Here is a 14,083-nt window from a genome sequence, read left to right as displayed (position 1 = left end):
TTGTTCTTCCAGAAGAGTTTTGCACCTTCATTGAGCCCCCCACACCTCCATCTCCTGGGGATGGCTGGTAAGACCAGGCCAAGCTTCTGCTTTTTTTTTTTTTTTTTGAGATTAGCCCTGAGCTAACATCTGCTGTGAATCCTCCTCTTTTTGCTGAGGAAGACTGGCCCTCAGCTAACATCCGTGCCCATCTTCCTCTACTTTCTATGTGGGATGCCTGCCACAGCATGGCTTGCCAAGTGGTACCACGTCCACACCCGCGATCCGAACTGCAAACCCTGGGCCACCAAAGCAGAACGTGTGAACTTAATCCCTGCACCACTGGGCCAGCCCCAAAGCTTCTGATTATTAAATCCCAGGTCTGTACTACTTTACCTGACTAGATGCTTCTCTTCTTACTTAGGCAATGAGAACTCTGCATTGCCCTGCTTGTGGTGCATCTGAAAACTCCCTTGCTCTGAACTGTCCTCCTCCCCCCCAAGAAGCTAAAACACTGGATAGGTGTGTGCGCATAACCTCCAGATACCAGAAAATCCTGGCCAGAGTCTGGCTCTCACCGTTCCTGAGAGTGCTGCTAAGAGGTTCCAGTGAGCCAAAGCAAAAACACTACAAGTCCCTTCAGCAAACAGGAGATAAAAGGATACACTAAAGACCATGGCCTGAGCCTGGGAAAGCCTTCACTCCTAATGAAGGAGCGTGGGGACACGTGAAAGACTGGCCCGATAGCTGCCCGCTAAGGGCTTCAGTCCTAGCTGGCCTGGAAGGGCACTAGCTGTGCTTCCACCACCTTATGACTAGCCAGAACTAACTGCAGGAAGGCAAAGATCCAGTCCCTTCCCCAGAGATCTAGTCCCTTCTCCAACCAGCCACCTATACAACCTGTGCTCCACCCCTCCTCCCCACCAGAGGCTAGTTTGTTTCTCAAGTCAGTGCCAAGGAGCTAGGAGGAGAGCAGAAACTAGAGGAACATTTTAGAGTCATTCCATTTCACAGCCACAGGGAAAGTCCCCAGGCAAGTGGCATTTTCCATAAGTAACAGAGAAGGGAGTCATGTTTTATGAAGCCCAAGAAGTGTCCATTTTTGTTCCATAGTAAACAGGGCTAGCTTTAAAGGCATTTGCCTCTCCCCATTGGCTTTGAGCTAAATTACTTGGAGCTATAGATAAAAATGAACCTCACTCCTATATTATCCAATCTAAAGAAAGATGGAAACAATCAAGAGAATGAGCCAAGGAGTCTCAAATCCCAACTCCTACTCCTTAAAGCCCTCTATGGATCCAGCCCCTTCACAGTGAAAGCGTAGCAAGTCCAAAGCTATCTATCTAAGAGTCCTTGTACTTGCAGGAGCCATGGCTGGCTCCAGCTATGGTTTTCACTGATTTAAGTAACTGCATGCCCATGTGTGCCAGACACTGTACTAGTCCCAAAGGCTATAATGGTGAGCAAAATTCAACCCCAGCTGAAAACTCAGGAGGAATTCAAAACCTTCAGAGAAGTAGGCTGACACAATTCAGTCTAGTTCTCAGTTGCTCCTCCCTGCTGAAAGGACACCGGGAGCTAACCCATGGACAAACTGGGACCATTTGGTGCAGTTTCCAAAGTCTTTGGGTGAGCTGGTCTAGGAACTCTGTGAGGACCTTATGAGGCCAGGATCCATGTGCTTAGGGCCCCTTCATGGAGAAACCTGGTCACCGAAGCATCTCTACTCTCAGAGTCAGCCTGGTCCTTGAGACCTAAGGCCAAGGCCTATTTCCCCATGTTTCAGGGACGCTTAGCTGAATCCTTATGAAAATAAAATGGCGAAACCCAAATAAAAACCTTACTTTCTGTTTAATTCGTTTTGCCAAACAAACACAGTGAAAACTTTAGTCTGACTAATTGTACAGAAAATAGAATTTGTAACCAGTAGCAAACAAAACAGGATAAACCTAAGTCCCTGGCAAGCTGGATCTCCATCAGCAGGTCACCTAGATCCCTTAGTAGATGGCCTCTTGGGGAGGGAGGTCCTAGGAGACAGAGACATAGATCTGCCAGTCCCCATCAGAATCACAGGCTGCACCTGGGAAGGAAAAGCATGAATAGGAGAACTGATGTTACTTGGAGCTCTTATCACTACACACAGAAGAGTTGTCTCTGATTGCTGGCCAACCTCAAGGTGTTGTCTTCCCAAACCCACAGTCCTTGGGCATCCCACCTGCATCCTTAGGGGGTAAGTTTCAAGTTCAGTGGTTCTGAAGCCTCTGCTTAACCAGAACCTGCAACATAAACTGGGGGTGCGGTTGAGGGATAGACAAAGTCATAATTGCTGGTATCACCAGTGCAGAGTCTGAGGTCCCAGACTTCAAGATCTTGCTTCAGGAGGAAACAAGAGAGGGTGCCAGGTAACCAGCAAAAGAGTCCAGCTGCCCTAAGCCTCAGTACTATCAACCAATGCCCCTGGAGTATGGGGGAGTTCAACAGCAGCAGCCTGAGATCCTCTCAGGCTGGCAGGGGTCCGGGGGTCCCACAGGCCGCAGGGGGACCCGTTCACATTCCGTGCTTCTTGCGGATGACAGCCATGGCCAGCAGCCGATCCTTCTCGCGGAGTTCTTCGCGTAGCTTGGCTTCGGTGAGACGCAGGTGGCGGATGCTGCCCTTCATCTCCTTCATCTTCACCTCCATCAGCGCCAGGATGTCCCGTTGCTCATTCAGCTTGCGCAGGAGCTCCTCCTCTGTGGTGCCTGACGACAATGAGTACGAGTGGTCGGAACCAGTATCGGGGAAGCCCTCTTCTCCCACCACCACCAACTGGGGGCCCATAGGGCATTCGGCGGCCTCCAACCCTGCCGTAGCAGCCTCCAACTCCGACGCGGCAGCTGCGGCGGCTGCGCCCTCTGCGGCCGCGAACTCCACTTGCACCGTCAGGTCGATGGGTTTCACGTCTTCTCCAGTGGGAGTGGTGGGCGCCGGCGGCACGGATCCTGGAGGCTGGCTACTGTCTACAGCGGCTTGAAGGGTGAGGAGCACAGCCGCAGAGGCAGACACCAGGTTCGGCTGCAGCTGGGCGGTCTGGGCAGTGGAGGCGGACGGCGACGACTGCTGCTGCTGCGGCTGCGGCTGCTGCTGCTGTTGTTGTTGTTGTTGCTGCTGCTGCTGCTGCTGCTGCCTGCGGCGGGCGGCTGCGGCCCCCGCGGGTCTGCGTGCTACTTTGCGCTCGTTGACGCCGCGCAGCGGGAAGATGGTGGGGACGCGCACCGTGTAGGTCTTGCGGCCGCCCTGGAAGTGTACGCTGCAGAGACGGTGGCCCGTGGTGGGCTGGAAGGTGGAGAAGCACCCACTGACGCCGGCACGGGACACGTTCTTGAGCCAAAGGCGCCGCAGCTCAGCGTCCTTGGGAAACGTGTAGAAGTGCAGCGCCTTGTCCCGGTGCGAATTGTTGTAGCAGCCCGGCACGCAGCACGTAAACCCAGGCATGGCTGCGCCGCGCGGCCCGGCCCGGCCCACCGGCCTCCTGAGCCCTTCGACGGCCCAGTCGGCCTGCCGCCGCCCGCCCCTCGACGGGCGGCGCCGCGCGAGGCCTTCAGCGGCCTCCCACTACTGCCGCCCGGCGCGGCCGGCCTGGCCCTGCGCCCCGTGCCCAGAATACGCTTCCCGCCGGCCCGCGCTGCGCTGCCCGCCCGGCCGCCCGCCTGCGCTCGGGAGTCGGCCCCGGGGACGCCGCGAAGGACCGCCTGGAAAGGAGGACTACGCCCCCCACAATGCACCGCGCTAGAAGACGCTCACTTCCGGAGCGGGGGTGTGCTTATTCCGGCCGTTTTCCAGGGCACTGCGACGGCCAACGCAGAGCAGATTCTTCTTCCCACCTGGCTCATCCCTGGCGAAAGAGAGAGGTGTAATCGGCTGGAACGCTGTCGCCCGGACCGTCCTTCACAAGGACCTGGAATCCTGATTGGGATGAGGCGGGGCGCGCCTCTCCACTGCGCAAGCGCCCTGGGCATGTGCCTACGGAAACTACAAGTCCCGCAATGCCTTGCCTTGAACTGGGCGGCTGCGGCCTGGAGCGCCCCCTAAGGGAGAGTTCGGGTTACTGCTGACCAGGATTTGGGCGAGGTAGTGCGGCCTGTCAGAAGCGGTCCGCCAACCCTCGGCGGCTGTTAGTTGACTGCATTCCTGCGAGGGTCGCGAGGGTCGGGTGGGGAACCCCCCCCCCCTCAGCGCCCTGAAACACCTCAGGAGGCCCCTTCTCTGCCTTGGGGACGCTTCCCCGACTCAGCGGCTGCTTGCGTTGACTCACTTATTGATCTAAACATACATAGTCACCAGTAGGCGCCTACTGTGTGCTGGGCACATTGTAAGGAGCTGGGAACCTTGCAAGAGACAGATCGACCTGGCCTGACTACCTAGAGGGATGGAGGTCCGACTTTTGGATAATAGATGTGAATGCCTGTCTCATTACAGAAGTAAACTTCCAAAGGAATGAACAGGACACAGGAGAAAATGTGAGATGGAGGCCCAGGAAGAAGAAACAACGAAAAGCTTACATAGGGAGGAGTAGCCGGTTCTTAGCCCCGAGAACGGTACCTCCTCCAGGGAGGGGACCCTGGAGGCAGTAAAGAGCTAGGCTCCGCCCTTAAAGAGCCTGGAAGGGTGCGGCAGAAGCCCGAAAGATCCAAACTGGGTCGAATTAAAAGATTTGGAATTTTCTTCTGCACTCGTCTGGGAGCTGTTAAAGGGTGTTAAAGGAGAGGATGGACAGGATTTGTATTTTAACAAGACAGCTCCCCACGCCATTGACGTCTATGGGGAAAATGTTCTAAAGGGCAAGAGAGGCTGTGGGAGTCGTCCAAGGGAATTACCTGCAAGCTAGCCCTCCTTTGCTGAGTACCCCCTTTCTCCCACTTTTTTTTTCTTTCTTCTTCTTCTTTTATTTTTTTTGAGGAAGATTAGCTCTGAGCTAACATCTGCTGCCAATCCTCCTCTTTTTGCTGAGGAAGACTGGCCCTGAGCTAACATCCATGCCCATCTTCCTCTACTTTATATGTGGGACGCCTATGATAGCATGGCTTGCCAAGCAGTGCCATGTCTACACGGGGGCTCTGAATCAGCAAAGCTGGGGCAGCTAAGGCAGAACGTGTACACTTAACCGCTGCGCCACCACCCGGCCCCTCTTCCACTTTTTCTTGCCCTTCGTCCCTCTTTCTACAAACTCTCCCTCTCATTTTTTTCCCTGCTGATTACTGACCACGGGTATGAAATCAAAGCCTAGTATATATTACTTCTAATTATTTGATATAAAAACAAAAATAGGGGTGGCCTGGTGGCACAGCGGTTCAGTTCGCACGTTCCACTTAGGCTGCCCTGGTTCATGGGTTCGGATCCTGGGGGCGGACATAGCACCATTTGTCAAGCCATGCTGTGGTAGGCGTCCCACATATAAAGTAGAGGAAGATGGTCACGGATATTAGCTCAGGGCCAGTCTTCCTCAGCAAAAAGAGAAGGAGGATTGGCAGCAGATGCTAGCTTTGGGCTAATCTTCCTAAAGAAAAACCCCAAAAAAACAAAAATAGATCGAGCTATTTAAAAACGTGGAAGTGGGGCCGGCCCAGTGGCACAGTGGTTACGTGCACACGTTCTGCTTCGGCGGCCCGGTTCGCTGTTTCAGATCCCAGGTGCGGACATCGCACTGCTTGGCACACCCTGCATGGTAGGTGTTCCACATGTAAAGTAGAGGAAAATGGGCCCAGATGTTAGCTCAGGGCCAGTCTTCCTCAGCAAAAAGAGGAGGATCGGCAGCAGTTAGCTCAGGGCTAATCTTCCTCAAAATAAAATAAAATAAAATAAAAACGTGAAAGAAAAAAATAACACTCCAAGTTAACTGTTACTTTTTTTTTTAGTTTGTTGTTTATTATACAAGGGACTCATACTTAAAATATTTTAGAAAAATACAGGACAATGGAAAAAAAGAACTATTTTTCTGGTCTCAACACCCAGACATTACCATTGCATTTCTGTTTACAACCAATGTGATCCTTGGTATTTGTGTGGGTTTCTCAGACCCATAACAGGAGAAACTCCCATTTCTCCTGGTCTGTGCAGCTGGGGTCCAAAGCTTGAAGCCCTTCAAATTCAGAAATGCATTCTCTAGTATGTGTAGCCAGTGGTGAAACATGTGCATTCATTTGGGTGAATCATTTATGCTACAGTAAAAACATGAATACACATTTTCTTATATGTTTAAATGTTTATAAAGTGTGTGCAGTACAGCAAAAGATCATTATATCTGTTATTATGTATTTTCATTGTCATACAGTTACTGATACGGTTCTATTCCTGTCTCAAGACCTACCTTGCTCAAAAAATGTTAGTGAGAGGTCAACTTGACATAATTTCTTTATGTACAAAACATTGCAGATTATAATTGATAGAACTCTACCTTCCAGTACAGAAAATATCCTCTAATCTATACTTAATCTTCTACACTCAAGACAAATCTAGGGGGCCGCCCCTGTGGCCCAGTGGTTAAGTTCGTGCGCTCTACTTCAGTGACCCAGGATTTCACCAGTTCGGAGGCTGGGCAGGGACATAGCACCACTCGTCAGGCCATGCTGAGGCAGCCTCCCACATAGCACAACCAGAAGGACCTACAACTAGAATACACAACTATGTACTGGGGGGCTTTGGGAAGAAGAAGAAGGAAAAAAAAATAGAAGATTGGCAACAGATGTTAGCTCAGGTGCCAATCTTTAGGGAAAAAAAAAAAACGACACATCTGGAATGCATGGCTTTCTCCCCACTCACACTGCCCTGCCCACCCTTTATCTTGTCACCTCTGGAGAAAGGCAAGAACTCTGTCGCGTGTCTCCCTGCTTCCAGTCTTGCCTCCCTGTCAATCTGTTCTTCACATGGCTGCCAGAGAAGATATGATTACATAACACCTCTGCTTAAATCCCTCCAGTGACCTATTGCATTTAGAATAATGTCCAAATTCCTTTCCAGAGCCTTGGAGACCACACATGGTCTAGCCCTTGCCAATCTCTCTCACTCCTCCCTCCCTCACTTCATGAACTCAGTGGATTTTTTTTAAACAAGTAGTAAATATGAATTTTAATCCATTATGTAAACACATAGAATAATACTCTGCAAAAATAAGCGCATTCTCAAACCATTTTGAAAAGATTTTTGTTTTGTTTTTTCCATATTATCCAGTTCAAAGCACAATAAATAAATAGACAGATAAATAAATAAATAAATATTGCACTTAAGTGATTGATGGTGACCATGGAAAGGTGCCTGCAAAGGGCTAGCAAATTAAGTCAGACAACACAGAGGTCAGATCTAAATTACAAGGAATATTGATATGCTTTTCCTCTGCAGTTCTCTTATTTTGAAAAGCAAGAATCTAATTTTTACTTTGCTCCATTTTTTAACACAAGCACAAATATGCCCATGCCTGTCTCCAGTATCTGATACTTTACACCCAATCTAGGAACAAAAAGGAGAACTCCACAGGAGACTCACAGCCTACATTCTAATTCAGTTCCCACGAAAATTTAAGAAAAGTAGGGGGCTGTCAACTGGTGAAAAATATGGTAATGGAGTCTCCAGCATTAACAGAACTTTTGAAAGACAGAATTCATCTCAAAATTACACGTTTGGAGATCATACAAATCTCTGCTGATCACAAACAGCCCACTACCCCCCGAGTTTGCAAACTGATTTCTTCTGATAGAGATCCTACAGACGGAGGCTTTTGCAAATGCAAATCTGACCAAGTCACATATAGGATAAAATTATTTTTCCTGGGCCCAGTGTGCCTCTCCTCATCTTCAAAGAGGGAGATGGGAACGAAAGACATTCTAATAATAGTGACTGCTATTTATTGATGGCCTGGCTTAGTATGTCAGATTCTGAATTAAACATTATCTCATTGAATCATTACAAGCCCCTTAGTGAGTATCATCCTCAATTTACAGGTGAGGAAACCAAGGCTTTGACTGGTTGCACGCATTTGCCCAGGCTCACTCCCGAGGAAAGCTGCCTCCAAATTCAAAGTTTGCAACCACCCCTGTACCCACCACGTTCAGCGGAGCAATGGACCTAGAACTGCAATTCCCGTGGGGCCGTGCGGCAGCCTCGCGAGAGTTGGCTTAAATGCGGCGGCGGGAAGGCGGCAGACACGGCTAGCCCAGCGGTTGGGAGGGCAGACGACGGAGGCGATGGCGGACAGTGGCAGCCCCGACAGCGAGCCTACGACGCGCACGCTGCTGCGGCGCGTGCTGGACACAGCGGACCCCAGCACCCCGCGGCGACCCCGGAGTGCTCGGGCTGGGTATGTGAGGGCCCCGCCGCAGCACATGAGCAACAGGAAGGCCTGGGAGGTGGGGTCCTGTGCAGACCTTGTTTGGAAAGGGAAAGTGAACCTCGGAGAGGAGTAGAGACCAGGGCTCTGAGACCTGGCTCTACTCCCCGAGCTGGGCTCGGGTCAGGTCTTTGTGTCCCCATCACCCTACCCCCCTGTGACTCCAGGCCGCTTGGGACCACAGAGCTCAACTATGCCAGCGTCTTTGAGTGTCCGCCTCTGGAGGCGAAGGATAGGCGCTCAGAATCTGGCCTTCTGCCCTGTTCTCTAGGTGTGCCCTGTTCCAGAGTGCGTCCAGGCATCTGCCCTAAGCTGTCTCCCAGGTGGTCCTCACCTTTCCCTGCGCATTCAGTCCTACTGTCTCTGTAGCTCCCAGCTAGAAGATGGGAAAGGAGCTGGAGAGCACAGCCTGGGCTGAAGTCGGGAGGCAGGAACTGGAAAGATGCTTTGCTGGGAATTTGACCTGACTTGGTGGGAGTGTCAGTGAGTGAGAGCTGTGGAGAGCTCGTGGTGCAGAGGGTGTAGAAGTTGGCATATACCTGATTGGGGCAGTGCAGTTCCCTTCATTTATTACAGGTTTTAGACCTATGAGTGATGAGGTGGGAGCTGTGCTCTGGGAACATTTATGTGATTATGGAATCTGAGAGGGATTGGAGAGACCAGGGCTGGAGTGACCCATGTGGAGGTTGTCAGACCCTGACAAGTACTTAAAGCTTTAAAAATATTTAAATATACTTCTTGGATTGTTATTTTAATGTCTGGAATGGATACTCTTCTAATTGCTCCTCTTGTCTGTGTGGCTAACCCCTACTTCTGCCAAAGTCACCTCTGTGAAGCCTTCCTCAGCCCTTCCTTCTGGCTGGGTCATCATATTCTCTCTCTCTTTCCATATCCCTCAGGTTCCCTTTCATCCACAACCTTGTTGACATAGGACTGGCAACAGGGGCTATGGGAGGGGCAGGTGGTTTCTGGGTCCCTGGCCCTGAGGGAAAAGGACTTCAGGCCAAGATCTCTGATGAAGGCTCGTCTCTGCATCCTCTACTTCCCCCTCCCTGCATAATTCAGAGTTGCTGGTCTTTACACAGAGCCCAGAGAGCCCTGCTTGAAACTCCTTCCTCTAGGAGGTTGAGCAGCCAAACAAAGACAACTGCCAGGCGGCGTTCCCAAAGAATCAGAGTAAGTGCCCAGCCCACTGACCACTACAGGGCTCTGACTACCTTCAAGGTGGAGCCCACCTTGAGGGACTCTCAAGGCAAAGGAACAGACTGATTGCTTTGGTGCTTTTGCCCATAGTCTATTGGCAAATTGGCCCATGTTCAGGCCAGTGGATACCTGGAGGAACAGACACCCCGGACTCTGCTGAAGAACATCCTGCTAACTGGTGAGTGAGCACTGGCCTGCTGGTCAGAGTTCGGCACCAGTCCTGTGATAATCCCTCATTCAGAGCAGCCTGCCCTGCCAGCCCCACCCTCTCCTTGCTGTTTCTGCAGCCCCGGAATCTTCCATCGTGATGCCAAAGTCGGTGGTGAAGCCAGGGCCAGTACCACAGGTGGTCCAGCCCTCCAGCCGGGAAAGCAGTCGGGGCAGGTGCACAGTGAATTCCCTTGTTGGGCTGAGCTGTTGGGCAGGGAGCCTCTTGGGGGTCCCAAAAGCTGGAATTGGGCTTCCTGGCATGTCTGAGATAAGCTCCATCCTTGTAGCCTGGAGCTGCAACTTCCTGAGCTCGAACCCCCCACAACTCTGGCTCCAGGTCTGCTTGCTCCTGGCAGGAGGAAGCAGAGGCTGAGATTGTCAGTGTTTCAGGAAGGAATGGACAAGGGGCTGCCTCTCTCCCAAGGTGAGGCCCTGGAAAACACCTGTGGTCACTGTCTCTCTCCTGTCCTCTGGAGAGGCTGAGGGGGCCTGAAAAAGGGCTTTCATGAACCTAGGTAACTTATTATGGTTTCTTCTTTTTATATCCTCTTGCAGAGTCTCGTGGAAATGCTGATGCCTCCTCCCTCACCAGGTGCTGTTGCCTGTTCTAGGGGGTTGGTAGAGGAGAGGCTTGGGAAAAGGGTGCTGACTAGAATGGAATCTGGCCGTACTGCCCCCTGCCAGTTTTAGCCTCGCGACATACTGGCTATGTTCTAACAGATGAGGACACTAGGGCAGATGGGGGAATCCTGTAGGGGGTTGCTGGGCTTCAGGTACCTGACTTTCCTTCATGCCTCCTCCCTCTCACCAGTTCCCTCAACCTGACCTTTGCCACACCTCTCCAGCCACAGTCAGTGCAGAGGCCTGGTTTGGCCCGCAGACCTCCCACCCGCCGAGCTGTAGATGTGGGTGCGTTTTTGCAGGATCTGCGAGATACCTCCCTGGCTTTGGCTCCTCCAGGTAAGGCTGAGATTTCCTTCTTCTGGCCTGTGGTGAAAGCTCTCCCCCTATGACAGACAGGAAGTGCTACTGAGTCCAGGATTGCTACCCTCTCATTGGGTCAAGGACACTGAGCAAGCCTGGCCAGAAGGTCTATGAGGAGTTTCTGCTTTCTTTCTACAAGATGCCTCTTGTCTTGGTGGGGCCCAGTCTTAGTCCCTCAGTGTTTTCTAGGACCTCATTATCCTTGAGGAGCTGCAGGGCTGAGGGGTGTGATGTGGTGGCTGGAGCTTGTTGGGAGGTTGAAAGGAGCCAAGTTTCGGGATCAACTAGCCAGTCAGAGCTGACCTGGGAGCCTGATTTCAGGAGACAAGTCAAGTTCATCAGGGTAAGAGGAGGGTTCCAGGCAGAGGGAGCAGAGTGAGAAGTAGAGAGTGGAGGCATGAGTGAGCAGTTTAGGTGGGACAAGCTGTGGAGCCTGCAAATGCCAGGCAGAAGAGCAGGAAGATAAGCAAGGATTGCTGTGGCTTAGAGTACAAGGCTTAAAATACAAGATAGTCTTCTCTCTCTGAAGGCCACTCAGGGCAGACTCATGGGGCCCACTACTCAGGCCCTGGTGACTGGGTAGCAACAGGTGGGCCTGGAATACACTGAGTGCCAAATAGACTTTGATCTCCAGGTGAGAGCCTCACAGCCCCTGTTGCTACCCTGCCAACAGACACTGTGTTGGAGGACACCCAGCCTTTCTCCCAGCCTTTGGTTGGCCGGTCCCCCAGTGTGCACCACTCCCTGCCCTGCCCTTCTCATTCTGGGGCTGAAGATGCTGAGAGGGCTGTTAGTCACAGGACACGGAGCACTGGACCTAGGCTGCAGAACAACAGTGAGTATGTGGGGCAGGTGGCCAGGAGCCAAGCCTAGCTTGGATGAGAATTGTCACTGGTGGTTTTCCCTGCTTAGGTCCATATGTGTGCCACCTCCCCCCACCCCTAGCCCTAGTCCCCTGGCTGCTGATCCCTCCTCCATCCAAGAGCAAAGTCAGTGTTGGGCCAGGAGACTCCAAACCAGTACCCTGGGGGTTGGCTCGGTGGCATAGTTGTTAAGTTCATGCACTCCGCTTTGGCAGCCTGGGGTTCATGGGTTCAGAACCTGGGTATGGACCTACACACTGCTCATCGAGCCATGCTCTGGTGGTGTCCAACATGCAAAATAGGGGAAGATTGGCACAGATGTTAGCTCAGGGCCAATCTTCCGCACCAAAAAACCCACAAAAAACAAAAAACAAGCCAGGCCCTAGGGCTGCCTCTGGCCTTCTTCTTTCCTTGATGGGCTAGGCTTGTTTTACTACTCCATCTTTACCCTTCTTAGAGCTATAGCCTTGGCCTACTGCTTCTCTAGCCTGTATTCTCTCCTCTTGATTCAGGTCCTGGGAAACCAGCCCAACTTTTGGCAGGAAAGGCAGAGGTTGATGCCCTTGCTATGAACTTCCCAAACACCAGCAGTAGTATCTTTGGAGAAGTTGGAGTAGAGCCCTTACAGGATGGAGTTGGTGGGGAGGCAGAGGAAAGAACAGAAAAAAGCTTGAGCATGAGCAAAGTGAAGGAAGCAGCAAGAGCACGAGGATCTGCCAGAGCACAAGAGCCTGAGGGACACACACAGGTGACAGAAGCGGAGGGATCCCAGGGGGCTATTGAGACCAAGGAGCCAGAAGGATCGTCAGGAGATTGTCCTACCTCTAGTAGGAGAGGTAAGGGGCCCAGTGCAGGGATTGGGGGTGAGTGGGTAAGTGACAGCTGTGTTCAGGCCCTAGCCTTAGAGGAGGGGCTTTTCTGGGCACAGGTAATGTTGGGCCAGGGAGACTGAGGGTCCCATTGCTTGACTGGTTGGAGCTAGATGGGGCTCAGAGGAACAGGACAAGGAGGCCATGGGCCTTCAGGGTTGAGTGAGATGGTCAGGCCTCAGCCCCCTGTAACCCTACCCTTCCTCTACAGTAAGTCCAGAGTTGGCCTCCAGCACCCCGGAGTTTCTTCAGGCCAAGCGAATTCAGGGTCTTGAGCCAGCCCCACCGCCTAGCACTGCAGTGTAAGATCCCATGACCCTGTTTTGCATGGGCCTCTTGGGAAGGGGGCAGGCGCTGAAGTTAACACTGGGCACCACAGGGTTATCCTTCTTCCCATAGGTATGCAGATGATTACCCAGTAGAGCACCCTGAGGTGGGCTGGGTGGGGCTCACCAAGAGCACATCTGTCATCCTGGTGCCCGCTTCCAAGCGCTTAGAGGAGCCTGGGTAGGGGAAGTGCTTAGGTCAGTTTGTAGTCAATCCTGGGGGAGGACAGAATCAGACAAGCAGCAGTGGGCTGAGGGGGATGGGATGCCTATGCCGAGGCCTGAGGGTCATGAGCCTGAGCAAGTCCCAGTTTGTATGATGAGGCTAGACTGGGACATTGGCTCCAGACTATGGAGGATCAGGGCCCCAGGGCAAGACCAGGTGTCTATGTGGCCCCCTGTCCCTACTGCCCCCCAGGAAATAGTTGGAGTTGTTGGTCCAGGCTGGCCAAGGAGCACAAGGGCCCCAGTCTTGGCAGGAGCCAGCAAGACTTATCTTTGATTAGGAGCCTCTTCAGGCAGCAGTTAGCTAACTCTGTCCACTCCTGCACCCAGCTTACCTTCAGAGCCTCTGGAGCCTCTGTCAGCCAGGCTTCCTCCCAGGGCTCGAACTCCTGGCCCTAAGGCCTGTCAAAATCCCTACAAGACTGGACTGAGCCACTATGCAAAACTTTTTAGCTTCTATGCTAAGATGCCCATGGAGAAGAAGGCTCTTGAGATGGTGGAGAAGTGGTGAGTCCTGGACACTCAGGGTGGGGAGAGGAACCCCTCAGATCATGAACAGTCTGTTCAGTCTGTTCTACCCAAACCTTCATGGCAGCCTGGACAAGTATTTCCAGCATCTTTGTGATGACCTAGAGATGTTCGCTGCTCATGCTGGCCGCAAGACTGTGAGGCCAGAGGACCTGGAGCTGCTGATGCGACGGTAAGTGGGCAGAAGAGGGAGGTGCTGGTTGTGGGAGTTCTGGTGCTGATTCTATCTCTAACCTCTTCTGCAGGCAGGGCCTGGTTACCGACCAAGTCTCCCTGCATGTGCTTGTGGAGCGGCACCTGCCCCTGGAGTACCGGCAGCTGCTCATCCCTTGTGCATTCAGTGGCAACTCTGTCTTCCCTGCCCAGTAGTGGCCAAGCCTTGATACCTGCCCTGTCCCTACCTGGGGCCCCTTGGCTCCACATACTCTTCCAGGTCTCCTCCCTACCCGCCAGTATCAATAAAGTGTCACAAACAGAATATGCTGTGTTTTGGTGCATGTCCTGGGACCAGCCAGGCAGGGACTAACCCCCCAGCAT

At 52.4% G+C, this 14,083-nt stretch overlaps 2 protein-coding genes across 4 annotated transcripts; one reads left to right on the top strand and one right to left on the bottom strand.

Annotated features, from left to right (window-relative positions):
• Positions 1-1,811: 1,811 nt before the first annotated feature.
• Positions 1,812-3,787, bottom strand: THAP11 (THAP domain containing 11). Its single transcript, XM_008518201.2, has one exon. It carries the CDS (start codon positions 3,451-3,453, stop codon positions 2,527-2,529), a length of 927 nt encoding a protein of 308 aa, XP_008516423.2. The 5' UTR covers positions 3,454-3,787; the 3' UTR covers positions 1,812-2,526.
• On the top strand, positions 3,780-14,024 carry CENPT (centromere protein T). Of its 3 annotated transcripts, XM_070613720.1 has the most exons (14): positions 3,780-4,478; positions 7,953-8,308; positions 9,424-9,514; positions 9,632-9,719; positions 9,829-9,925; positions 10,039-10,175; positions 10,307-10,343; positions 10,563-10,711; positions 11,409-11,570; positions 12,111-12,434; positions 12,679-12,769; positions 13,349-13,525; positions 13,614-13,718; positions 13,792-14,024. In XM_070613720.1, exons 2-14 carry the CDS (start codon positions 8,196-8,198, stop codon positions 13,913-13,915), a joined length of 1,695 nt encoding a protein of 564 aa, XP_070469821.1. In that variant the 5' UTR covers positions 3,780-4,478; positions 7,953-8,195; the 3' UTR covers positions 13,916-14,024. The 3 variants fall into 3 exon arrangements, with proteins under 3 accessions (XP_070469821.1, XP_070469820.1, XP_070469819.1); XM_070613719.1 differs by lacking the exons at positions 3,780-4,478; positions 7,953-8,308 and having other exon boundaries at positions 8,874-9,514; XM_070613718.1 differs by lacking the exons at positions 3,780-4,478; positions 7,953-8,308 and having other exon boundaries at positions 8,874-9,514; positions 11,370-11,570.
• The last annotated feature ends 59 nt before the right edge of the window (positions 14,025-14,083 follow it).

The sequence above is a fragment of the Equus przewalskii genome, chromosome 3 (assembly GCF_037783145.1).
Source record: "Equus przewalskii isolate Varuska chromosome 3, EquPr2, whole genome shotgun sequence".
Lineage (NCBI taxonomy): Eukaryota > Metazoa > Chordata > Mammalia > Perissodactyla > Equidae > Equus > Equus przewalskii.
Note: the sequence above shows the minus strand (reverse complement) of the source record. Positions and strands in the feature narration are given on the sequence as shown.